The sequence below is a fragment of the Halichoerus grypus genome, chromosome 8 (assembly GCF_964656455.1).
Source record: "Halichoerus grypus chromosome 8, mHalGry1.hap1.1, whole genome shotgun sequence".
NCBI classification, from domain to species: Eukaryota; Metazoa; Chordata; class Mammalia; order Carnivora; family Phocidae; genus Halichoerus; species Halichoerus grypus.
In genome coordinates, this window is record NC_135719.1 from 81,301,760 (window position 1) to 81,325,389 (window position 23,630).

The window sequence follows — 23,630 nt, forward strand, 5'->3', positions numbered from 1 at the left end:
ATATGCCATTTGAGAAAATCAGGTCAAGGCCTGATCTCATCAATAGACCAGACCAGTTCTTCATCCCTTACTTGAATTAAAAAATTGAACAACTGAGATAATCAATGATGCCTTTGAACAAGAAAGGTTTATTTAGTCTAAAATTATTTTACCTGAGAAGTAGGAGGTAATCTGTCAATATTTAGGACTTCTGAATCAGTATACGTGAGGTTTTTTTAAATCACTACTGAGCAGGAGTTTGTAGTGTGAGAAGTAATATTGCTTTGATCACAAATTATGCAACTCAAAACTTAACTTCCCAGGGTGCCTGGGTGGCTCAGTCAGTAAGCATCTGCCTTTGGCTCAGGTCATGATCCCAGGGTCCTGGGATCGAGCCCCGCATTGGGCTCCCTGCTCAGCAGGAAGCCTGCTTCTCCCTCTCCCACTCCCCCTGCTTGTGTTCCCTCTCTCACTGTGTCTCTCTCTGTCAAATAAATAAATAAATAATCTTAAAAAAAACAACCCAGAAAACAACTTAACTTCCCACCTGGTGGGCTGCTATGGTTTTCCTATTCAGAGTGGGTACCTCTGATATCTTATTAACAGTCCTCTAATTGCTTTTGATAAGGAAGCATTTTTAGGGGTCTTTTCTGCTCAAATCTGTTCTCTTTGAGCCCCACAATAATCTACTTCAATTATAAATCTGAACATGTGACTGCCTTTTCAAGACCCTTTGGTGGCTTTTCATCACCTATGATTTCAGATTTTTCAGAGTGACACCTAGCTCTCTTAATGGTCTGGTTTCTCCTGACGTCTCCAATCACATCCACAATGACCACCTCACATCTTATATACCAACATAAGTTCTTATGTAGGCTATTTATTATCTAATCTATAAGGTAGATTTAGTTCTTTGCAGTTCTTTCATGCACCATATAGTTTCATACCTCTGTGCCTAGAATGCCTGACTTCCACACTCTGAAGACCAAATAGTTAACTCTTTTTTTAAAAAAAGATTTTATTTATTCATCTGACAGAGAGAGAGCGTGCAAGCACAAGTAGGCAGAGCCAAAGGGAGAGGGCGTAGCAGGCTCCCTGCTGAGCAGAGAGCCCAACGCGGGGCTCCATCCCAGGACCCTGGGATCATGACCTGAGCCGAAGGCAGTCGCTTAACCTGAGCCACTCAGGCGCCCCAAGATTTATTTATGTATTTTAGAGAGAGAAAAAGAGTGTGTGCATCAGGGGAGGGGCAGAGGGAGAGGGAGAATCTCAAGCAGACTCCCAGCTGAGCACAGAGCCAGACATAGGGCTCCATCTGAAGACCTTGAGATCATGACCTGAGCTGAAATCAAGAGTCAGACACTTCATCCACTGAGCCACCCAGGTGTCCCTCTTTTTTTATTGTTATTGAAGAAAATGGTCTTTTGTCCTATAGAGTTGTCCCCAGTGTGGATTTTGTTCATTGTACCCTCGTGGAGTCATTTAATAATGCTTGTCTGTGCTTTGTATTTCCTTAATCAGGGGGTGGGTGGGAGGTTGGGGGTGGGTGGGAGGCAAGCCTATTTTATAGCAGTGTTGTGCTCCACCAAGAGGTACATAATAGTCTTCCATCTCTTGTTTTGTGTGATGGTAGCCAATGATGAACTTTACATGGATCCATTAATTCAATAGGAGCTACAAAATGCTAATATTTAATTCTGTCATTCCTAGCTCATTTTTTAGGTGGAATACTTCTATAAAGAGAAACTTCCTTTACTCAACTGTATGATTACCTTGAGATATAATTTAAAATACTAAGACCTTTAAATACTATGAAATGAGGGAGTCAGTTTCATAAAAGATAGATAAGACAAAAAAAAGGTAAGACAAACCAATAGTTTGTGAGAGTCAAAGGTAGATAATGAGTTTACCAATACCTTTGAAGTAAATTAAGTTAGGATCAGGCGTATTTCGCTGCGAACTGCTCCCAAGAATGGGTTAAGATGTTTGGGATACTGTCTCTTGGCTAAACATTACATCTATCTGTAACATCTACTGCTCCACAACCCCTTGCCACCTTAAGTAACTCCTGGGATTCTGAGTGGCTTTTTCTGCAGCTGCACTGTTGAGATTTTTTTAAATGATCATATTTTATTTTTATGAAAACAACCACTTTTTAAAAAAAACTAAAGAAGACTATAATGAAATCTTATGTAACTAGAATTAGTTGAGTTTGCTTTTGATTGGAAAGGAAAGAGTCTAGAGCCTATATAAACTTTTAAGAACAATTCCATAGTAAGGTGGCAAAAGCAACTTGGAAATTAAGGGCGAACAAAAAGTTTATGACAAAAGTACCAAGATCTAGGGAAGGACCTTAGACAAAAGGTTTCTAGTCTGAGTAGGGAGGAAGCAGATGAGACATAAATACTGCTGTGTATTCAAAAGTAGAACCTGACAAAGCTAAAACACTTTCTAAATATTAACTTTTGCTCTGATTCAGTAATCCCCTGAAAGGCACATTAGTATATCAAATGGTAAAACAAAGCAAAAGATAAAATTATTTGCCCATGCCCAGAAATAAAATTCAGGAATAGGTAATCTCCTTCTATGCTTCTTTGCCCTTTACTGTAGCGGCATAAACAGCCTGCAAGTGCCCCTGTGTGAATACCTTGGGGAAAGTAAATTGGTTACCAGTGTTTTGTAATAGCTAGGAATGTGGAAGTTGAGTCCAGACTAATAATAGACAAGTTAGGTCAGAACCAGTTATAAGCTTGAAAAATTTTTTTGGTATCACTCTTCTTGCTCAAGGTGAAAGATTATGTTTTTAAAGGACCATTCTACTGTGCCAGAATATTCTCATTAAGATATTAAAAAGTCTTTGTCCTGGAAATGAGAAACTTTGGCTTTCCTTAGTGCCAAATCCTCTAGTTTTGGGGAATCATGGATTAGGCCAGATGCTCTGGAAGAAAATGACCAGTATTAAAGGATGAATTGACGGATTTCCCTTTGTTGCCAGAAGTAAGGGGAAAGGAGTTATGGGGGTATATGTCAAAGATCTATTTTTCCCTGGTAGGTGTGGAGTTTCCAGAAGAAACAAACAGATCTCCTCATCGCCTTTTATAAGCATAGAATTACAAAGTTAGAAGCAGCCCTGCAGGAGGCACAGCAGACGGTGACCAACCAGGAAATGTAAGTGACAAATTAAATCACCGGAGAGCTTTTTTTTCTTTCAGAGGAGCTGTAGCCCTTATTTCCTTATGGTTGCAAAGCCTGAACATTGTTGCATGTGTTTATGTTTGTCTTGGGTAAATCGGGTACAGAATTTTTAGTCCCCTCAATCCCCATTTTGTTTTTCTCTTTCTTCCCTGTAGGGGCCCTCCTCACTTTATAGCTTTCCTCTTGTACTTCCCTGTCAAAAACTGCTTCTTTGGAGAAATCAGGCATAGCTTTTCAGTGATAAAGATGAGAGATAGCATTTAAAATGTTACCTCTAGGGGTGCCTCAGTGGCTCGGGTGGTTAAGCATCTGCCTTCAGCTCAGGTCATGATCCCAGGGTTCTGGGATCGAGTCCCACATCGGGCTCCCTGCTCAGTGGAGAGCCTGCTTCTCCCTCTCCCTCTGCTGCTCTCCCTGATTGTGCTCCCTTGCTCTATCAAATAAATAAATAAGATCTTTAAAAAAAAAATAAATAAAATGTTACCTCTAGGAGAGCATATTTTGGAAATCTTAAGCCAAAAGATGGAATCCTTAATGTACGTTTTCAGACAGCAGCAGGCCAGGGGTGTGTGTGGAGAGGAAATGGAACTCTATGTAAACTCATCTGAAATCATACCCAGTGACTGCTTATTTTGTCCACCTGATTCTCCCGGCCATCAAACTCTGCCTCTGTCTACTGAATCCCTAGATCTCTGACAGAGATACCTTGTATAGGGACAAGCATCTCTCTGTAAGCATTAACTAGATGTCAACAACAATAAAAATTGGGGTTTGTATCCCACTGACCTACTGGAGATGATTATTTCCATCTTTTGCCTAGAGAGCTGTCAGTCTTAAAGAAGGAAAATGGAGAACTGAAGAAATGTCTTGCCATTCTAAAGGTAAATGAAACAGGTTTTCCTTACTATTATTTTCTCTCCTACTTTTCCCATCTATCTAGCTGACTAGATGCTGTATAGAAAATGTTTCCTAACTTTTTCCACATCGTGGCATAAATAACTGATAATATTTATACAACAAGTGCACTGTAATAAAATGGTCAAGGCCACAGAAGAGCTAGGAGGACTGAAAGGATCAGTATGTAGCACACTGATAACCCATTCTCAAACATCAGTAAGTCACGACATACCATTTGGGAAACTCTCTTATTGAAGAGACATCTGTTGTAACTTAAAATTTCTCTTCAAGAATCCCAAGGCACCTTAGGACCCTTCCTCTTCCTCCAATCCAACTCTATTTCCTAGGCGTTTCTTTCTTCCTAAGAATGTTCTTTGTATTTATATGATTTTCCTATTGATCCTACTGCTGTAACTATTCTAGCACATTTTATCCTGTCATTTTCCTTTCTCTCCCCCATAGACTCTCCATATTTTCCCACATAAATCAGTCTTTGGGATTCCCAATGTGTTTTTATGAAAAGGAACTAAAATTTCATTCCGTCAAAGCTAATAATTTCCTAGGGAAACATTGCTATTTTTTTCTCCTACTGGGAACCTTAGCAACCACAGCTAGAGGACATTGCAGCTTAGTTATCTAGCAAGTAACATTCATTGATTAGAACCCTAATCCTAGCTGCAGCTTCCTTCACTCCCATTTTTTTCACCTACAGGAATCTCCAAATTGGTTCCAAGGAAGCAGGTAAGTTTTATCAGGCCCCATACTAGCCCTGTTTGAAAATTGCTTGTCTTTTTTGACTCTTGGCTGCAACACCTGTGTGGGCTCTAAGGTGGAGGAAATGGTTGGTGAATTTATCTTTCACTTCTCCAGTTACTCACTGAAAAGGGCTGAAGTGAAATCTTGAATGTAATGCTCACTCTTATGAAATCCTACTCATCCTTCAAAATTCAACTCACATATCACTTCTTCTGTCAAGACTTCATTCAGCAGAGTTTGATGTTCTATTATTCATTTATTCAACAAATATTAAGTGCTACTTTTTATCAGGTACCATGCCAGGTGCTGGGTGTACATCACCAGTTAGTCTGTAACCTGCCAACTATTAAATGTTTTTTTACCTCAGCCCTGTATTGGTGGGTTAAGAGACATGGCTCCTGCACTCACAGAAGTTACAGTCTGGTGTTCTTTCATGCTCCGGTACTTCTGCTCTACCCATCATAACACTTAAACATTGCTTTTATTTATTTTTGTCTCTCCCACTAGCCTGTGAACCTTTCAAAGATAGGAACTCTATTCTAGTTATCTTTGTAATCTCAGGATCGAGGATGTATAAACACTAAATAAATGCTTGTTAGAGAGATGGATGAGAGGATGGCAGGAGTGAAGGAATGATGGATTTATGAGTGGATGAACAGATAGATAGATACATGTAAAATTGAGAGTACTTGGTAAGGCACTGAGGGAAGGAAGAAAGGAGGACTTCAAAATTTCTCCTATTACAGGCAGTAGAGAAGATTTCACTTAGTTAGAGAGCCAAGGAGTCTCATATGGAAACTTTGCCTCCTTATTTTGAGATGATACCTGTAATACATGATAGTAAGCAATTTGTGCTCAGATAGTAAGCTGTTATTTCTATAAACAATGATCTGATTGATCCTCTCAGGGGACACTTAACTTCTGCTTAGAGCTTCATCTTTTTTTCCCTTGCAGGTTGGCCACACCTCGACCAGTGGGCATTACTTCTCCCTCACAGTCAGGTAGAGAACATTTGTTTGCCCAGATATCTACGTGAGATGAATAAATCTCCTTTTCCCATATAGAGGGTAGTTTCCTCTCAGAGACTATAATGAGATTTTCCTAATCTTGTGTATGATATGAGAAGAACATACAACCAGATGCCCATTTGTAACAGGTTGGCTAGGCAAGGCAGGGCACAGCATGGATGGCAGCTCTTCATTCCTCACTTGATTCTCTTCCAGTCACTCCACGACCCAGTTCTCAGCGTAGCAGCCTGGTGGTCAGGTGAGTAGGAAGCCTACACAGCCACATGAAAACTGCTGGCAAAAGTTGGAAGATAAAAGAAATACCTAGATACGTCAGAGGTAGGGACTGAGGAGACTTTAGGTCTATGTCAAGTTTCACACCAGGTTTGTTTGTTTTCTTTTTGTCTCACCTGATAGTCGGTCCCCCTCAGTGGAATCTATCCCTTACAGAATGTCTGGCTTTAGTAGTTTGGGACAAGTAAGTAATAGACAAGTAAGTAATATTTACTTTCTCTTCCCAGATTGAGATTTCTTTTTTTTTTATGTTATGTTAATCACCATACATTACATGATTAGTTTTTGATGTAGTGTTCCATGATTCATTATTTGCGTATAACACCCAGTGCTCCATGCAGAACATGCCCTCTTTAATACCCATCACCAGGCTAACCCATCCCCCCACTGTCCTCCCCTCTAGAACCCTCAGTTTGTTTCTCAGAGTCCATAGTCTTTCATGGTTCGTCTCCCCCTCCGATTTCCCCCCCTTCCCTCTTCCCCTCCTGCTATCTTGATTTCTAATGCTAAATGAAAGCAAAGATGTCAGGCAAGAATATTAAGCTTATGTTGGTTTTGGTATAAATTATCCAATGCCATGCCTGGACTCTTTTCTTTTGGCAGTGCTAAAAAGAAAAAATGTTAGAAGCTAACACAGAGAGGGGCATCAGAGTGGCTCAGTCAGTTGGGCCGGTTTTGGCTCAGGTCATGATCTCTTGACCTCATGATCTCATGGGTCATGGGATGGGTGGGGCTCCACACTCAGCAGGGAGTCTGCTTGAAAGATTCCCTCCCTCTACCCCTCCCCCAACTCACTCGCTCTCACTCTCTAAAATAAATAAATATGTCTTTAAAAAAAAGAGAATCTGGGGCACCTGGGTGGCTCAGTCATTAAGCATCTGCCTTCGGCTCAGGTCATGGTCCCAGGGTCCTGGGATTGAGCCCTGCATCGGATCCCCCTGCTCAGTGGGGAGCCTGCTTCTCCCTCTCCCACTCCCCCTGCTTGTGTTCCCTCTCTCGCTGTGTCTCTCTCTGTCAAATAAATAAATAAAATCTTTAAAAATAAATAAATTAAATTAAATTAAAAAAAGAAGCTAACAGAGAATGAATGGGATGAAAGTAGTGCAAACTATTCAATGACTGAATTAACAGTAATAATTCATTTTGGAAGTAATAAAGTGTGTATCCTTCTTGGACTAGCATGCCTATTCTGGCAGAACAACATATGCTTCAATGTGTAGATATAGAGAAATAACAGAATATGGAAGCCAGAGAATTGGGGTATATTTATTAATTGATGTTTGTTATTTGTCCATTAGGGAGCCAGAGGCCTGCAGGGAAGAAGCACTCCCAGGGACTCTTATATTGGTGAGAAGGGAAAAAAAGGGTCAGAAACCAACATATTTTGTGCCAGATACCAGCAGATTTCTGGTTTTCTCTGCAAATATAATGCTATTATGCATTTTCTGTGCATAATATAATGCCATTTGTTTTTTTCCAGACATTGATTCCATGTATCCAGAGATATATTACTACTTTTCAAGTAATGATATTCCTGTTCTCAAACTGATAAGGAGGAACTTTTTTTGAGCAATAGAAAGTCATTGAAAACCTCTGGTCAAGAGATGGAGGGTAACTTGAGTAAAATAGATTTGGATTTTTTTAATTGCCACAAGATGGCAGTAGAAGTTAGGTCTAAAAGGAAGGTTAATTAGACACTGATTATGTTAGCCTGCAGGGTATCAGGCTTCTTCACTGTGTATTAAACTTAAAAATATTCCAGTGAAGAATAACCACTTAATTTCTTGTCCCTTTCCTCTTAGAACTATTTTTGTTATTACTATTTTCAAGGGCATTAGCCAGTCCATAGAGAATACTTAATCAGAGAGGATTTCCCTTTCTTTCACAAGACGCAATTGTGAAATTTGCACGTTTCTTTCTGGATAAACATTTTTGAAAATCACCAAATAGTTTCCCTCTGATTCTTTCATATTCACCCTTTGAAAAATATAGAAGTTCTAGAGAATTTGTCAGGTTAGTAGTAATATTCTCTCTTTCGTTCCTGATTTTAGTTATTTGAAGCTTTCTACTTTTTTTCTTGGATAGCCTGGCTGAAGACTAGCCAATCTAGTTGAACATTTCAAAGAAACTACTTTTGGTTTTGTTGATTTTCTCTGTTTTTCTATTCTCTATTTCATTTCTTTCTGCTCTAAGCTTTATTTCTTTCCTGGGTTTAGTTCTCTTTTAGTTTCTTAAGACAAAAATTTGGATTATTGATTGGAGATCTGCATTTTTAATGTAGACATTTTCAGTTATAAATTTCACTCTAAGCACTGCTTTCGTTGTGTCCTATAAGGTTTAGTATTTTCTGGCTTTGTTTTCATTCGTCTCAAAGTATTTTCTAATTTCTTTTGTGATTTTTTTTTTTGAACCATTGGTTATTTGGCACTGTGTTGTTTAATATCAACATATTTTTAATTTTCCCAGATTTCCTCCTGTTATTTTTAATTTCATTCCATTGTGGTAGGACAAAATACTTTGTATAATTTAGATACTTTAAAATGTATGGCATGGGGCGCCTGGGTGGCTCAGTCAGTTAAGCATTTGCCTTTGGCTCAGGTCATGATCCCGGGGTCCTGGGATGGAGTCCTGTATTGGGCTCCCTGCTCAGCGGGGAGTCTGCTTCTCCCTCTGCCTCTGCCACTGCCCCTGCTTGAACTCTCCCCACAGAGCAGGGAGCCCCCTTCTCTCTCTGCCTCTTCCCCAATTCGTTCTCTTTCCTCTTTCTCTCTCTCAAATAAATAAAATCCTTATATATATATATATATATATATATATATATATATATATATATATATATATAACAACAAAGTCCTAAAAGACATGAAGCAAAACTAACAGAATTGAAGAGAATCAGAGGGAAACTATTGGACTTAATACCCCACTTTCAATAACAAATAGAACAACTAGATAGAAGATAAGCAATGGAATAGAAGATTTGAAAAACATTATATACCAACTAAATCTAACAGACTTCTTTAGAAGTTGAGCTTCTTGGATGTGTAGATTCATTTTTTTTTTACCTAATTTGGGAAGTTGTCAGCCATTATTTCTTCAAATAGTCTTTCTGCCTTGTTCCTCTCTTTTCTTCTTCTAGAAATCCCATAATGCATATGTTGATATACTTGATGGTGTTCACCAAGGTCTCTGAGGCTCTTTTCATTTTTCTTCATTATTTTTTCTTTCTCTTCCTCACATTGGATAATCTCAATGGACTTTAAATTGCTGACTTTTTTTCTTCTGTTTGTGCTGATGAGCTGCTCTAGTGAAGTTTTAATTTTTGTTATTACACTTTTCAATTCCAAAATTTATATTTGGTTCTTTTAAATATATTTTTTCTTCATTAGTATTCTCTATTTGTTGAGATACCATACTCATACTTTCCTTTAGTGCTTTAGACATGGTTTCCAAAGATATTTGAGCATATTTAAAATACCTGATTTAGGGCACCTGGGTAGCTCAGTCGGTTAAGCATCTGCCTTGAGCTCAGGTCATGATCTCGGGGTGCTGGGATTGAACATCTCATGGGACTCCCTGTTCACAGGGAGCCTCTCGTCCCTATTCAAGCTCTCTCTTGCTATCTCTCTCTCTCTCAAATAAATCTTTTAAATAAAATACCTGATTTAAAGTCTTTGTCTAGACAAAGTCTAGGCTGGGCTTAGTCCAATGTCTGGGCTTCCTCAAAGACAGCTTCTATTGATTGCTTTATTTCTTTATATGGGTCATACTTTCTTGTTTCTTTGCATACCTCATTTTTTTTTGGAAACTGGACATTTAAAATAATATAACATGGCAATTCTCGGAATCAGATTCTTCCCCCTCCCCAGGGTTTTTTTGTTCTGTTTATTGTTGTTTAGTGACTTTTTAAAAATAATTCTGTATAAAAATAAAATCTGTATTGTCATGTGGAGCCACCAAAGTCTCTATTCAGTTAGTTTAGTGGTCAGCTAATGATTGGACAGAGAATCCCTTAAACACTTTGAACCAGTAAGTCTCTCAGTCTTTGCTGAGGGATTCTGTGTGTGTGTGTTGGGGTTCACTTTCAGCACTTAGCCAGGCAATTGACAACTGTGCCTTAGCCTTCAACCTGCTTGTATGACCTCATGGTAAGAGACTGGGGCCTTTTCAGGTCTTCTCTGAGCATGCATACAGTCCTGCATATGCATATGGTCTAGATCCTAAGAATGTGTTGTTTTCAGAGTCCCCACCAAAAACTCATTCCCCATCTCTTCATCTAAGCTTTCCCATTAGCCTATTATTTGCCCCAATTGATATGCACATTCTCAGGCAGCCCAAACAAGCGCTTCTAATTGTTTACAGCAAACACTCCTGGGGAGAAGGCTTTTCACAGGTGGTAAACTCTAAGCATCAATTCCTGATGAGTTTGCGCTCCAGGTCAGGTCAAATAAAGGCAGCCTTGCAAGTGGAGTCTTCCAGTTGCCACTGGATGGGTCAAATGATTATTTTCTGGGAATGAGGCTTTGAAAGAGTTCCAACCCCATTCCATCCCCGCGATGACTGCCAGAATGTTGGTTTTCAAGGCTACCACGGAGCTGGAGGAGAAATGGGAATAGGGCAAGTTAAAATGCCACAACGTTCATTGTTTTTAACCTCATTTGGCTATTTTTCTGGAATAAACATTCCCTAGACTGCTGCAAGCCCTTTGTTAATTTACAGAGTTCTGAAAAAGTTGATTCTGACAATTTTTGCCAGTTTTCTCATTCCTTTTATGGAAAGAACTTTTGGAGGTCCTTATGCCATCATTTTTGCTGTCACTCCTAACCAATTTAATGACCCTTTGTCTTTAGCCATTCTTTCCGGTAATCCCCATCTTAGAGGGGAAACGAAAGCACAGATATATTGGAGCACATCAAAGCAGTAATGAATCCTGGTGCACAAATTAATGAAAGAGATGGGGGGCCTGGGTGGCTCAGTCCACTAAGCGTCTGCCTTCAGCTCAGGTCATGATCCTGGGGTCCTGGGATTGAGCCCCCACATGGGGTTCCCTGCTCAGCAGGGAGTCTGCTTCTCCCTCTCCATGTGCCCCTCCCCCCGTTTGTGCTCTCTCTCTCAAAATAAATAAAATCTTTAAAAAAAAGGAGGGAGAGAGAGAGAGAGAGAGAGAGGAAAGCAACTTTAGGAGACACTGCTAGGTGATTTGTGAGCTTTTTCACTTGCTATTAGCCCTTAAGCCTAACATATATACTGAAAATCTTTGGTCCCCAGTTTCTTTGCCCGGGTCCCAAGTATACCTGAATGAATCTTTTCTCCAGTTCATGGGTTATCTCACAGGCTCATTTTTATGTTTTCCAGAAACCCCTTCACCAGCTTCTACTCACAGCCTATCTTACAGGTAAGTAATTATGCTTCCTTTCACTGGGGATCTGTTCACACTGACACTCTGCCAACACCCTGGGGTTACTTTTCTACTGGCTTATACCACTGAAGTTTATAAATCTACCTTGTAAACAAGAGAGCATTTAATAGTACCGTGTCTTATATATGTCCAAATTACTTTCAGTCACAAGCAGGGTATTTATTTCCTGTCTTGTCTAAATATATAGGCTCTCCCTTTCCATATGCTTTTTACCTTTACCTTCCTTTTCTCTGCTGATGCTTCTATTTCCCCTCCGTAGGCCTTCACCTGCCTCTTCTGGACAGGGGATTTTTTCCTTCAGACCATCCCTAAATGGTGGGGATTCAGGCCACAGAAGAGTCCTCACCCCCAACAATTCAGGTATGTTAAATAACATTCCCGAAGGAATGGAGCTTCAACCATTGGCATATATACTAAAATGAAGATTTTCAAGGTGAAACGAAGTTAGGAAAAGAATGGACTTTATAACCTACCTCTTAAATTGCTTAGCCAAGTCTTTTTCCTTCTGAGTAGTGTTCTACAGATTAAGACCTACCTATTTACCCTGACCCATAAGTAACACTGCCAAAGAACTGCCCAAGGGAGTTAACTTTCACCATTCCAATTCTATCCTCCAGGTCAGAGGGAAAGCAGAACCCCACTAGAGAGTCTTTTTGGTTTCCAGCTACCAGTCCAGCAGGTGAGCCCTGGCTAATCTAATTTGCCTGCATGTGAAAAACTCACATGGTTAGGCCTGCACACAGAATGCCTTTTTGGTCACCTGTTAAGGTGGTAGAATATAACCAGTGGAGAATGACAAGGGTTTCAAATGTGGTAATCATATGTTCACAATCTTCCAGGATGGTCTCAATTTCAAAGATTCTATCCTACTATCAGATTAGCTTCCTAGTTTGGGGTTTAAAAATTAGGTCACATGGCAGTGAATGGATTTAAACTGAGAGGTCTTGGCCAGTGTGAACTAAGTGTGTAGACACAACTAACATTCCCAAAATTTCCACAAAAAAGTATTTCAATGGAATGTATCTTTTGGGCAGAGGTACTGCTTGAACAGGGAAAAACCACGTGCACGTCTCTAGAGATGGTTAGAATAATGCTTTATGAATTTATGGGATTGATATAATGTAGGCAACAAGAGGAAAAGGGCATTGGAACGAGAAGAGAGGTTTTTAAGGAGCTCTACATGAAAAGTCCAGTCTTGCCTTTTAAGTTAACTTTTATGGCCCAGGTTTTGAGGATATTTAGGCCCTTTTTCAATGCCAAGCTCCTGGTGACCCCAAGGACATCCTAAGGTAGGTAAATATTTTGCTCTCATATTCCAAATGCCCTTTATTTTCATTGGCAAAAAATTAGGATCTAAGCCCTAAGAGGCACCACTGGGGAAATAACATCCCTGAGATCCTCACAAATGGAGGGATTAACCTACAGATGAAAAAAGAATTGAGACATATAAACCATCTACAAATATATGGCCCCTAATTGGATCCTGATTAAAACAAACTGTAAAAAAACGAAAACAAAAACATTTATGAGAAAGTTGAAAACTGAATACCTCTTGGATATTTGATATTAAGGAATTGTTAATAGTTTTCTTTTGTAGGCATAATGGTTATTATGATTATGTTTTTAAAAATAGTCTTTTTTTGGAGATAACATACTAAAATGTTTAAAGATAGGAAGTTAAATGATTGTCTGGGTTTTGCTTTAGTATAATCTAGTGGACATAGGACAGAGAGAGTAGAAATGAAAAAAAATTGGCTAGGAGTTATTTGTTGAAGTTGGGTGATGGATACTCATAAGCTCATTATACTTCTCTACTTTCGTATTTTTTGAAAATTTCAATAATAAAGTTTTAAAAAAAGTTATTAAAGGAAGTACAACCTCCCCAGAGGCATAAGAATCCTGCCTCACTGGTAATCGTCTATCAGCATAGTCTCCAGGTCACCAGTCTCCTCCCCAGGTCTTCCAAAATAGTTTTGTTTAAATATTCTGGCCTTATTACCATAAGCCACTAAAATGTTCTAGAGAGTTTCATAACTAGCAACAAAACCTTTGTCACACTAGGTGTATCAAATCTTAGTTTGGAAAAGTTAGTTATCACACAATGGAGAAAACTGGGGCAGCAGCACTGGTGATGTGCTATCTTGATAAACTTCATGTAATGGTTTGAGAGGGCTTTAATTACCCTTTTTGTTATAAATGCCCATATCTGCCTTCCTGCCCTCTGCTGCAGACTCTCTACGAACAGAGACAGATGGGATTAGCCAGGTCAAGAGAAGCATGGACTATTTCCAGATAGATCGTCTTCAAGGTCTGATCTATACATACTGCTTAAGGAAGACCTGTAGCATACAATACCCATTAAGTGTGATGGCCTTGGAAAATGTTTCCCTGCCTTGTTTCCTGGTTTCAATGTGTACCCTTACTTCTCTTGACCTTTACCGTATACACTCTATATTACCTCCTAGGAAAATGGTCAGGTGTTATATAAGGCTAGTACTTCAGGAGGATGTTTAGATCTCTCCCACACTCATGTAGCTCTCTCATTTCCTGCAACTTAAAGGTTGTCAAAACAATTCTTGGCATCACTGGGGGTGAGAGGTAATATACTCATTAAGTATGGTTTATTTCTATATTTCATTCTTCTAGCATTGGATATATTCTTCCATTGCCAGTGTTAATAAGCAACAACTCTGTTCCGTGTCCTAATTTATTATACTTCTGTTTGCCTATTGTTTCCTCTATTCCTAGTTAACTATGTTGACTTTCCTTTCTGTCAGAGACCCAGACTTTCAGCTTACTAAAGTATATAGATAAAATAAAGATGTCCTTTTATTGTTATTGCATTGGTTTTATATTCTAAGCTCTCGAATGGTGGAATGGGCAAAGACCACCACCACTGACATGAAACCTGTATTCTTCTTCGGGTACTAAATAGATATGAGAAGTTAAGTGGGTCAGCCACGGGCAGGCAGGCCATAAGCAAAAATATTGAAAAAGTGTAAAGATAGTAAACATCTGCCAGAAATAAATTAGGTCCTGGGAATGACCCTGAAGCTGAACTAGGATTCCCTACTCTTTCTGGAATTCTGAATTTATTTTTAAAGGCATTTCTAGACACCTCTTCTGGGCAAGAGCCTGTGCTGTAGCAGGTACAGGAAAAATATCTGCCCAGTGATAGATACAGATGTACTGCCTTTTAAAGTTTTTGTTCTTTTAAAATTTTTTTTAAAGATATATTTATTTATTTTAGAGAATGCGCACGCATGCGAGTGGGGGAAGGGACAGAGGGAGAGAATCCTCACACAGAGGCCCCACTGAGCACAGAGGCCCCACTGAGTGTGGAGCCTGATCTCATGACCCATGAGATTATAACCTGAGCCAAAACCATGAGTCGGGTGCTTAACCGCCTGAGCCACCCAGGTGCCTCAAGTATTTGTCTTCCTAATCTACCTCAATATATCCTGCTGCTTTAAAAAAAAAAAAAGTATACTAATCAGAATGTTAATGGATTTGGCTCCATTAATCTCTAAACCATAGAAATGGCAAAGTGGAGGAGAGAGAAACAATTTTATTTGTGGCCTTTTATTATTATTCTAGCAATCTGGGGCTTCCATTCTTATTTCTAGATGGTTAACCCATTGATCTCTTTATATCTGACTCCATCTGATGAAAACCATTCTAAAACATAATCAATTCAGTTAAAGACCAGGGTCCCTCTGTCCCCAAGACAGATCCTATAAAGAGAGGAAAAAGTCTCAATTACAGACACAAATTGAACCAACACCAAAATGATGAAAAATTAGTCTCTGTCAAACTAGGCAGGAGGGAGTTTCAGGTTTGTAAAACCAAACCTGGAACCTACCTGCACCCATCTTCTGAAGAGTAGAAACCATCCCTCTCCAACCTAATTCTACTTTTTTAAAGGACATTCCCCTAATTCCCACATCCAATAAATATCCAGTCTAAATTATTCTCCACCCAATTATTAAACTTTTCACAAGCTCCATGGGGAAGATTTACCCTGAGACAAATAGTGAACAGAATGGGGATTTTGGAAAAAGATAAAAAAAAAAAAAAAAAAGTACAAGGCAAAATGGTCCCAGTATCAGAAATGAAAACATTCTGCTACCTGTGCAACTCAGTAACGAGGAAGGTAAAACATATAGTCTAAGTTGGTGTGCGTTAAGGAAAGATTTGTGATGAGACTGGGACATACAAAGACTCTTAGCTGTATTATGCATGGACTCGTGCTCATAAAGAAAAGGGGTGTGAGGCAGCCTTACATTCCAGGGAAAATGGTGGGACTGGGGATGCACTGGAATCATCAATTGAATCAAAATTCTTTACTCCTCCTTTTCAGTCCTCCTATAGATGTGGGGCCAAGGTCTGGGCTCTCCATAGTACACTAAGGGAAAAGAACAGCAGACATGAAGAGAGCAAAAGCCTTTTCCCAACCCATGGTTTGGACCAGATCCTTAGCACTCTCTTCATTGAGACGAGAGGCCTGATTTCTGCTCATCCAATCCCCACCTCTCTTTGGGTCCTATGGTCATCCTCCCTGGTCCACCCTCACTACATCCCGGATTCCCCAACCTCAAGAACACGAAGCTTTTCAGTTCTTTGCCACAAGGTAATTTAAAAAAAATGTGGTTTCTTTGTTTAAACAGTTACTAAGTTGGTTCATCTTTTAGTAACAGACCTTCCCTCCCCTAGTCCCCCCGACTCAGTCCTGTATGATCACATCATCATCGTCATCCTCATCTTCCTCCTCCTCCTCCTCCTCTTCATCCTCGTCATCTTCTGGCAGTTCTTCCTCCTCCTCTTCCTCCTCTTCATCTAGACAAACCACCACCTCAGCTGGCTCAGGTAATCGAGAGTCAAACCAATCCAGTACCTGCTGGGTGCTAAGCCTTGATGCCTGACTCAGTTGAGGGATATCACTTTCCCGTAGCTGTTGATGGGCTGCCCAGTACCTCTCCAAGGGTCGTATATCCGGTGGGGGTGGGGGGTTCGGCAGAGGTGGTGTCTCAGCCCATTCACCCAAGGAGCGGGTTGAAGGTGGGGGTGTGGGAATTGCTGGGTCCTGGAAACTAGGGGCACCAGGTACTGCATTGTCCCGAAACCATTTTAGTTGCCCATGCTTCAAGGCATAGCGTGTGTCACCAAACCACTGAATGATCTCAGGTCGAGGTAAACCAGTGATCTGTTCTAGTTTATGGTAATCCTCACGCCGTGCCCATTGGCACTGTAAAAAAAAAGATTTGAGGATAGCCAGCTGCTCTTTGGTTTTGCGCTTGGTCTTTCGCTGGCGTTGCATATCTGGGGAAAGGTACTCTGCAGGGCCAACCCTACCTGATACTGAGTTATGTCTTAGCCCTTGGGGCCAGGCTGGCTCCAGATGTGGGGGCAGTGCCTGTTCATTGGGTGACAGTGGCTGTGAGATACAGCCCAGTGACTGGAGGGGTTTAGAGGTGGCAGTAGCTCCGTTAGCCAGTACCGGGAAAGTGGAAGAAGAGGTAGAGGAAGAAGGAGGAGTCATATTAGATGCTGACTCCTGCTTACAACTACTAGCAAGTAGTGAGATTGGTGGGGGCTTATCCCGAGCATGTGGCTGGTGGACAGCTGTGGAGTGGTTCCATGAAGCAGAACCTAGGCCATGTGACTGGTTGGGACCCCTGCCTGCCTGCTCCTTAGAGAAGCCACTGCTTTGAAGATTCTGCCAATAATCGGATTGGTGGGGGAATGTCCCACTGCCAGGTGCCATCAGGGGTTCCTTTGCTTTCTGGTGACTCAGCAGCTCTGAGGACTCCTCAGGTTCCACCTTCAATCCTTTCATCTGGGTGGGCTCACTAAGAGTCAGGGGCACTATTCCAAGACCCACTTGTTCTGGAGGTGGCATCGGAGAAGGAGGCACCTCCTCTGGGGGCCGCCCTGCATGATGAGTAAAAGAGAGAAGGGATTTGAAATGGAGCTGGTCCCGATGGTAGACCACTCGGGCTCGAGTCTCTTCTATTTCTTCAGATGACCAGCTAATGCCACAGCGGAGGCGCTGGGCCATGAACCAAGTCTTGACTTTTTCCATCTGCAGCCCATAGCGTAAGCAGAGAAGGGCAATGTCTGCTAGACTGGGATAGGGAAAGTAGCTGAAGGTTTGTAGCAAGTGTTCATTGCCATCCAGCTCACTGGTCTGGGCTGCTTGGGTCCACACAAGCTGTAGCTCCTCGGAGATTGGAGGGAGGCAGATGAGCCCCGCCGGGGAGCTATTAAGACTGCTGGCCTCTTTATTAGGAGGCATGGTGCTTTCTGATTTGTGCCCTTCAGAGATAGCTGTAATAAGAAGAGAAACAGCTCAATCACTGGGGCTCCTCTTTCAGCCCATTGTTCAATTTCTGCCAAACAAAATGCTGGACTCCAATACAATCAACTGTCTATGTGTACCATGTTGGATTGCTTTTAAAGTGCTTTAACGATTTCTCCTTTAATTTTCCTAACTTTATGAGCCTGTTACAATTCCTGTCATATGTATGGAAAAACCAAAGTCCATAGAAGTTAAATTACCCCAAGTCACACGACTCCTGAATACTGTCACCAGGACAAAAATCTGTCTTTAAGGTTAAGGAGGAAAATTCACCCTTATATTGCCTTTATTTTTCTAATTCAAACTCACTTCATCCTCTAAGTTCATGGAACAGGTGTCACAAAACGAAAAATCAACCACAAAAACATAAAGTGCAGTAATCTCAGAACTGATGCAAATGCTTTAACTCCTGACAATTTATGATTACCTCTAGAATGTGGACATGGGGGGGGGGGGCAGAGGGACAGGTACAAGAGAGGAGCATCTAGAAGGCAGGACAGCACTATTCCTCTGCCCAGCCCCCAGGTCCCTTTCCTCTTCCCTTCTTGGTGGTAGAGTCCTTCAGGGAGGGGAATGGTAGTGCCTTTAAGCCTAAACTCAAACTTGCTAAGCTTTATTTTCTCTCTGTAGGATAAGAGACAGGTCAGGTATCTGGGATAAGTGGGGCTTACTCCTCCTGGGTTTGGAGGTCCTGTGGGGGTAGAGAGAGGGAACTGTTTCCACCAAGTCATCCTCGGAACAAAGGTTAGCCCCTCCCCCCAGCCTTTGTCTCTTCCAACAGCTCAATCTCTCTCCGGGGAGCCTGGAGAGCTCCCTCAGACTGTAATAGCCCCTCCACACAGGGTGGAAGGCCTGCCAGTCTTATCTCTGCAGCCCAGCTTTCTTCTCAGGGCCAGGTGGGCAGATTCACTATGAATTGCAGCCAGGTCCTGCAAGCTCCCCAGCAGCACCACTGCTCCTGGGCTGTGGGTGTGGGGGCTGCAGGGAGAGCCCCTGATTCTGCATTATTCCTGAAATACCTGCTCAGGGTATTTCCCAGAAAGTTCTGCTGACCAAATTTAACTCAGCTCCCTGTCTGCGCATTAGAAACTCTAACACATCTGTCACCCTTTACTCTTAGAGGAATCCCATCTGGGCTTATAAATATTTACCTCTGATATGTTAAGGATGGGACAGGATTCCTTTGTAAATGCTACATGATGAACTGAGAAGAATCTCAAGTCCAGGAAGTTATAGTACAGTGTGGTATCAAGGGATTTTATGACGATCAGAAAAATTTGGAAGCATTTTAATGAGTCACCATTTCCTTTTAACAAGCGGATCTAATGAATCGAAGGCCATGCAGATCCTTCAGTTGAAGAGAACCTGAAGAGGGTAAATGGAGGCAGCATGGCACAGTGGGTAGAAATATGATCCCTGAGTAAGGCCAGCGTGCAGTTTGAATCCCAGTTCTGCCACTTACCAGCTATGTGATCTTGGGCAAGTTACTGAACTTAAAGGAGCTTTTGTTTCTTCATGTGTAAAAAAATGCACAGTGCTAAGTGTCTGTAAAGTTATATGTTTTTACCAGGCACCTACTATGTGCTAGGTGTCCTGCTTAGGCAAGACCTAAAGCAGCTGGTGGGGTGAAGGCATGGGGGGAGGCAGATTTGAGATTAAGTGCAGCTCCTAGAATGCTGCCTGTCCCTGGGCAAATTATTAAACCTCACGAAGCCTTAGTTTCCCCTCAGAAAGAAAGGCAGTCAAAACAGCACCTTCCTCACAAGTTTATGGCTAAATGAAAAAAATGCAGTTGACATGATGTCTAGAACAAAGTAAAGGCTCAATAAATAGCAGCTTTTCTCATTACTTCAGCCTCACAGGGTAATTTTGATATAAGGGAATGCCATCCATTCTCCTCCTAGACAAGGAAGGAAATGAAGCAAAGACTACATTCTTTAAAATCGTAGTTTTCAATCTCTTTTTGCAGGGTCCTAATTGTAACGAGCAGTAGAGGAAACCAGGGTATCCATGATTTTATGCTCTTTACATTTTGGGAGTTGGATATAATTCCAGAATGGATTATGCTGCTTTAAAGGAAGTATGAAAATCACAGCTTTAGGAGAACTGAATCCGTAATTTAGATATAAATCCTTTTTGATTGCCAGATGAATTGCCAATGTATTAGTAGTTCCAGGTTTATCCCAGACACAGCTGAGTGGCCTGTGAGCAAACTTGCACAGACAGGTGCTAAACCACCATTTAAACATTGTGGCCCACCAGGAACACCACCAAACTTAAGCTGGAGAATCCTTTAGGATTGCAACACTTGACATCTACTTAACCTTATTTGTGTCCTGTTTTTTAAGGACACAATTATACTTTAGATAAGAGAAAACTGTAGCCTAAGGAATAAAGCAGTCCAGTGTTAAGGATGGAGACTTCCAGACAGGAAATAAGGCAGGCATAGCTATAAGCCTTACAAGGAAGCATTCTGCCTTCTTTCATGTGGTTTGCTATCCTCCAGATTCTCGTGGTATCGGTTTGATGTTTCGGTAGAACATGCAGTAATGCAAATACCATATTTGGTGTACTCTATACATCCAGTTTTCCAATTACACAAAACAAATTGTGGAAGATTTCCTGATATAGAATGGTGGCTTAAATCAAGGCACAGCTGTATAGCTACCTGGTACCTCCCTGGAAGAATCTGGCTTTGACGTAGGGAGAAACTACAACCACAGAGTGGCTCATGAGAACTTTAACAAGGAGGGTAGACCCCCCAGTAATCAAAACCACAATGAAGACACTATGGTGTCTTGTGTTCTTATGCCTCCATTTGGAGAGGGTAGAAAAAGAAGGGAATCAAAACTGTAGAAGTAAGGACTCCTATGGGCAGAGGTGGTAGTGATGGTGGGATTACCAATTCTGAATAATTACTAAATTTGTATCCTTATTAAATATGCTGGATATGCCCTACTGCTACTTCCAAGTAGCTAATAAAAAACATAATGAGAAAAACATATAGAGAGAGGATAACACCCTTCTTTCCCTTTGGGCTTTCCATACCCGTGGACAGGTGGCAGAAAAGAATGGGCTACCTTAAACTTCCAGTCTAGGTGTACATACAATCCTAGGAAAAAGAGGTGTTCACAACTTTAGGCTTGGGCCTAGTCTTATGGTTAAAGCAGGAGATAGTTCAAATGAGAAACTAATGATCCTGCAAAATTACTCTATTATCTTTATTCGGAGAAGAATTGAAGTACTGCCTGAAATGTGTTTTGGTGATACAGTGTTAAGGGCCTTAAAGAATTTTGAGTGGTATTCAACTTATGTGCTTCTCAACTTTTTGGGTCATGAACTTTGAGAATCAGATAAAGGTATGGACCCTCAGAAAGTTATGACTACCCCCCCATAAACATCCAAACTTACACATTATATATATAATCTCAGAAGGTTCACTGGCTGCCCAGAAGCCCAAGTTAAGAACCTCTGCCTTATGTTCTGCCAACTTAATAGAAAAAGGAGTGATGGTAATTGCTTAAAGAGGAACATACAGTTTGATGTGATTGAATGGCAAGAGTGGATGCAACACTCAAGAGAATTTAAGTCTAGAAGGGACTGGGTATTGGTGATATTAGTTGGAGAGAGTGGAAGGGAGAGGTGTTCAATTGGGCCAGGAGCCTGGCTTAACTGACCCACTGGGTTATATGACCAACACCCACAGTGTGCTACGTACTAGAGGCTGGTAGGCTACTCTCTAGTGGGCCAAAATCATCTGCTTCCTTCAGCTGCCCTGTGTGCCTGGACCAGTTGTGTGTGATTCCCAACCTGTTTATGTCTGTTTTTTTTTTTTTAATTTATATAATAATGTAATTAAATATCACAGAAACCTATGAAAAATTAGTGCACTAAAAATTGTTTCTATGAAAACAAAGTCAAATGTTAAGGAGTGTACAGGTGAGTTGGGAGCAGTAGGCAACTGTAAAAGATTGGAGGGGCAGGGGACTTAAAAATCTCAAAAGTATTCTGCATTCAGATTGCTCCAAAAGTGTTTAAATTCTCACTGCATTAAAAAAACAAAAAACAAAAAAACACCAAACCTGGAAATCATAGACGAGAGGCAGTGGCACATTAGAATTACCTGGGAAACTTAAACCAGGAACTCTCCTCCTCATTCTGACTTAGTCTGGACTGGGGCCCAGGCATCAGTACTTTTAAGTTCTCAGGGTGCAGCCAGATTTGAAATTCACTTGTGTAGTTTATACTAGAAAGACAACTGGGAACTCTAATGAGCAGACTTACACAAAGAAAACGCCTGGACACTACCCCAAAAGATTGGTGCAACGAACATACTTTTAATGACAATGCTTAAGATATGTATGCATCATTTAAAAAATTCCCAAGTTTAACTGGCTTTTTTGGTTTTTTTTCAATCATTGCCTTCTACCTGTCCTAGTCATATAATATAAAAGGGCTTCAAATGTATGGTGAGAAGGAGGTTCACATGATAAAAGATCTCCTGATCTGGGCCCACATTACCAAACAGGTCTCAGCTTGAGTCTTCTTTCAGTTTAGAAGTCTCAGATTAGGACGCAAAACCAGGAACCTCTCAGGATTCAGGTTTTCACTTTTCTGGTTTGTTTTCTGAGTATGGCTGGGTAGGGGGTCAGAAGGGGCAGTTTCTCCCAAACCTTTCATTCCCAAAGACCACTGCTCCCCAGAAGTAAGGTCAGATTTCTGTACGTGTGTTGAGGTCGTCAGGAGGTAGTCGTTGGGGGAGGAGGAGAGGCCTGGGAAGGAAACGTTTCTCCTATCCTCCATTTCGCAGGCAGTCTACAAGGCTCCAAACTGGGTCAGAGAACAAAAAGTTGCTGCACTTGGGGCGATGAGCCCCAGGGAGTAGGCGAATCTCTATCCTCCCCTCGCGGAGGGCGTCCCAACCCAGCCTTCCCCTCCTCCCTACACACCCACTCACCCTCCCCCAGTTACAACAGGGAACCGAAAAGTCCAGAGGAGAAAGGAGAGAGAACCGGGCGACTTAGAGCCTAGAATTCTCCAACACCCCCCCCCCCCCCGCGTGGGGATGGGGATCCGGAGGTCGGAGATCGTATAGGGGCTGGGAGGGGAAGTCGAAGGGGCTGGGGATCACTCACCGCAGTCCGGCCCGGGCGGCGGCTCCCAGCCTCGCACCATGGGCCGGGGGGAAAAGGGGAGAAAGGGCAGGGGGCCTCCGGGGTGGGAGTGGGGTTCCCGCCCGGTGCGGCCTGCTCCAAGCCCACCCGCGCGGAGGGCCGGGACCGGGACTGCCCCCCCCGTCCCCGAGAGCGCGCCCGTCTAGCCCAACCCTGTTCGAGCGAGTTGGAGGCGGGGCGGATGGGTGGGGCGGGATCCAGGGGCGGTGCCAAGGTGGCCCGAGTCCCGATTGGTGGAAGTAGGCAGGCGGGGACCGGCGGAACGCACTGGGCCGGCCATTGGCTGCGTGAGTCTCGGCTGAAGTCGGTTATTGGCTGCATGGGCCTCAGCCGGGGTGGCTATTGGCTGCTTGGGGCAGGGAAGATGTCCCCTGGGGCCAGGGTGCTGTGAATGGTACCTCCCCCCGCCCCCCCGCCCCCCCCCCCGCCTTCGACCTTTCCGTGTCGGACCTTCGGAGTACGCTGAGCCCTGGTCCTCCCGGAATTCCCCCAAGGAATTCACAGCAGTTTGTTGAATTGTCCAAGACCGCCTTGCAACTACTCCCCATTTGTTC

At 42.0% G+C, this 23,630-nt stretch overlaps 2 protein-coding genes across 5 annotated transcripts in view; one reads left to right on the plus strand and one right to left on the minus strand.

Annotated features, from left to right (window-relative positions):
• RNF212B (ring finger protein 212B) overlaps window positions 1-14,382 on the plus strand; it is a 50,057-nt gene extending 35,675 nt beyond the window's left edge. The window contains exons 5-15 of one of the 2 annotated variants that reach the window (XM_036114854.2): window positions 3,032-3,147; window positions 3,995-4,055; window positions 4,784-4,812; window positions 5,782-5,828; window positions 6,051-6,093; window positions 6,252-6,312; window positions 7,427-7,475; window positions 11,481-11,520; window positions 11,804-11,904; window positions 12,162-12,223; window positions 13,775-14,382. In XM_036114854.2, coding sequence (XP_035970747.1) covers window positions 3,032-3,147; window positions 3,995-4,055; window positions 4,784-4,812; window positions 5,782-5,828; window positions 6,051-6,093; window positions 6,252-6,312; window positions 7,427-7,475; window positions 11,481-11,520; window positions 11,804-11,904; window positions 12,162-12,223; window positions 13,775-13,840 — 675 coding nt within the window. In that variant the 3' untranslated portion in view covers window positions 13,841-14,382. Of the gene's footprint in view, window positions 1-3,031; window positions 3,148-3,994; window positions 4,056-4,783; window positions 4,813-5,781; window positions 5,829-6,050; window positions 6,094-6,251; window positions 6,328-7,426; window positions 7,476-11,480; window positions 11,521-11,803; window positions 11,905-12,161; window positions 12,224-13,774 lie in introns of both variants that reach the window. The other variant, XM_036114851.2, reaches the window with a different exon arrangement.
• Window positions 10,448-23,230, minus strand: HOMEZ (homeobox and leucine zipper encoding). Of its 3 annotated transcripts, XR_013440624.1 has the most exons (4): window positions 23,038-23,230; window positions 16,286-17,871; window positions 15,828-15,949; window positions 10,448-10,720 (listed from the first exon to the last, which is right to left on the minus strand). XR_013440624.1 is itself a non-coding variant. In XM_078053466.1 (3 exons), exons 1-3 carry the CDS (start codon window positions 23,075-23,077, stop codon window positions 15,878-15,880), a joined length of 1,698 nt encoding a protein of 565 aa, XP_077909592.1. In that variant the 5' UTR covers window positions 23,078-23,230; the 3' UTR covers window positions 15,095-15,877. The 3 variants fall into 3 exon arrangements, 2 of the variants coding, with proteins under 2 accessions (XP_077909592.1, XP_035970699.1); XM_078053466.1 differs by lacking the exon at window positions 10,448-10,720 and having other exon boundaries at window positions 15,095-15,949; XM_036114806.2 differs by lacking the exon at window positions 10,448-10,720 and having other exon boundaries at window positions 15,095-17,871.
• Window positions 23,231-23,630: the final 400 nt, after the last annotated feature.

Bases quoted from the DNA above. Each gene is read 5' to 3' on its own strand.
- HOMEZ (XM_078053466.1), bottom strand. From the start codon at position 23,077: ATGGTGCGAGGCTGGGAGCCGCCGCCCGGGCCGGACTGCG. The intron at 17,872-23,037 runs GTGAGTGATCCC...TTCTTATTACAG, and splicing joins GCCGCCCGGGCCGGACTGCG to CTATCTCTGAAGGGCACAAA. The intron at 15,950-16,285 runs GTGATCATACAG...CTTTTCCCTTAG, and splicing joins ATGAGGATGACGATGATGAT to TGTACTATGGAGAGCCCAGA.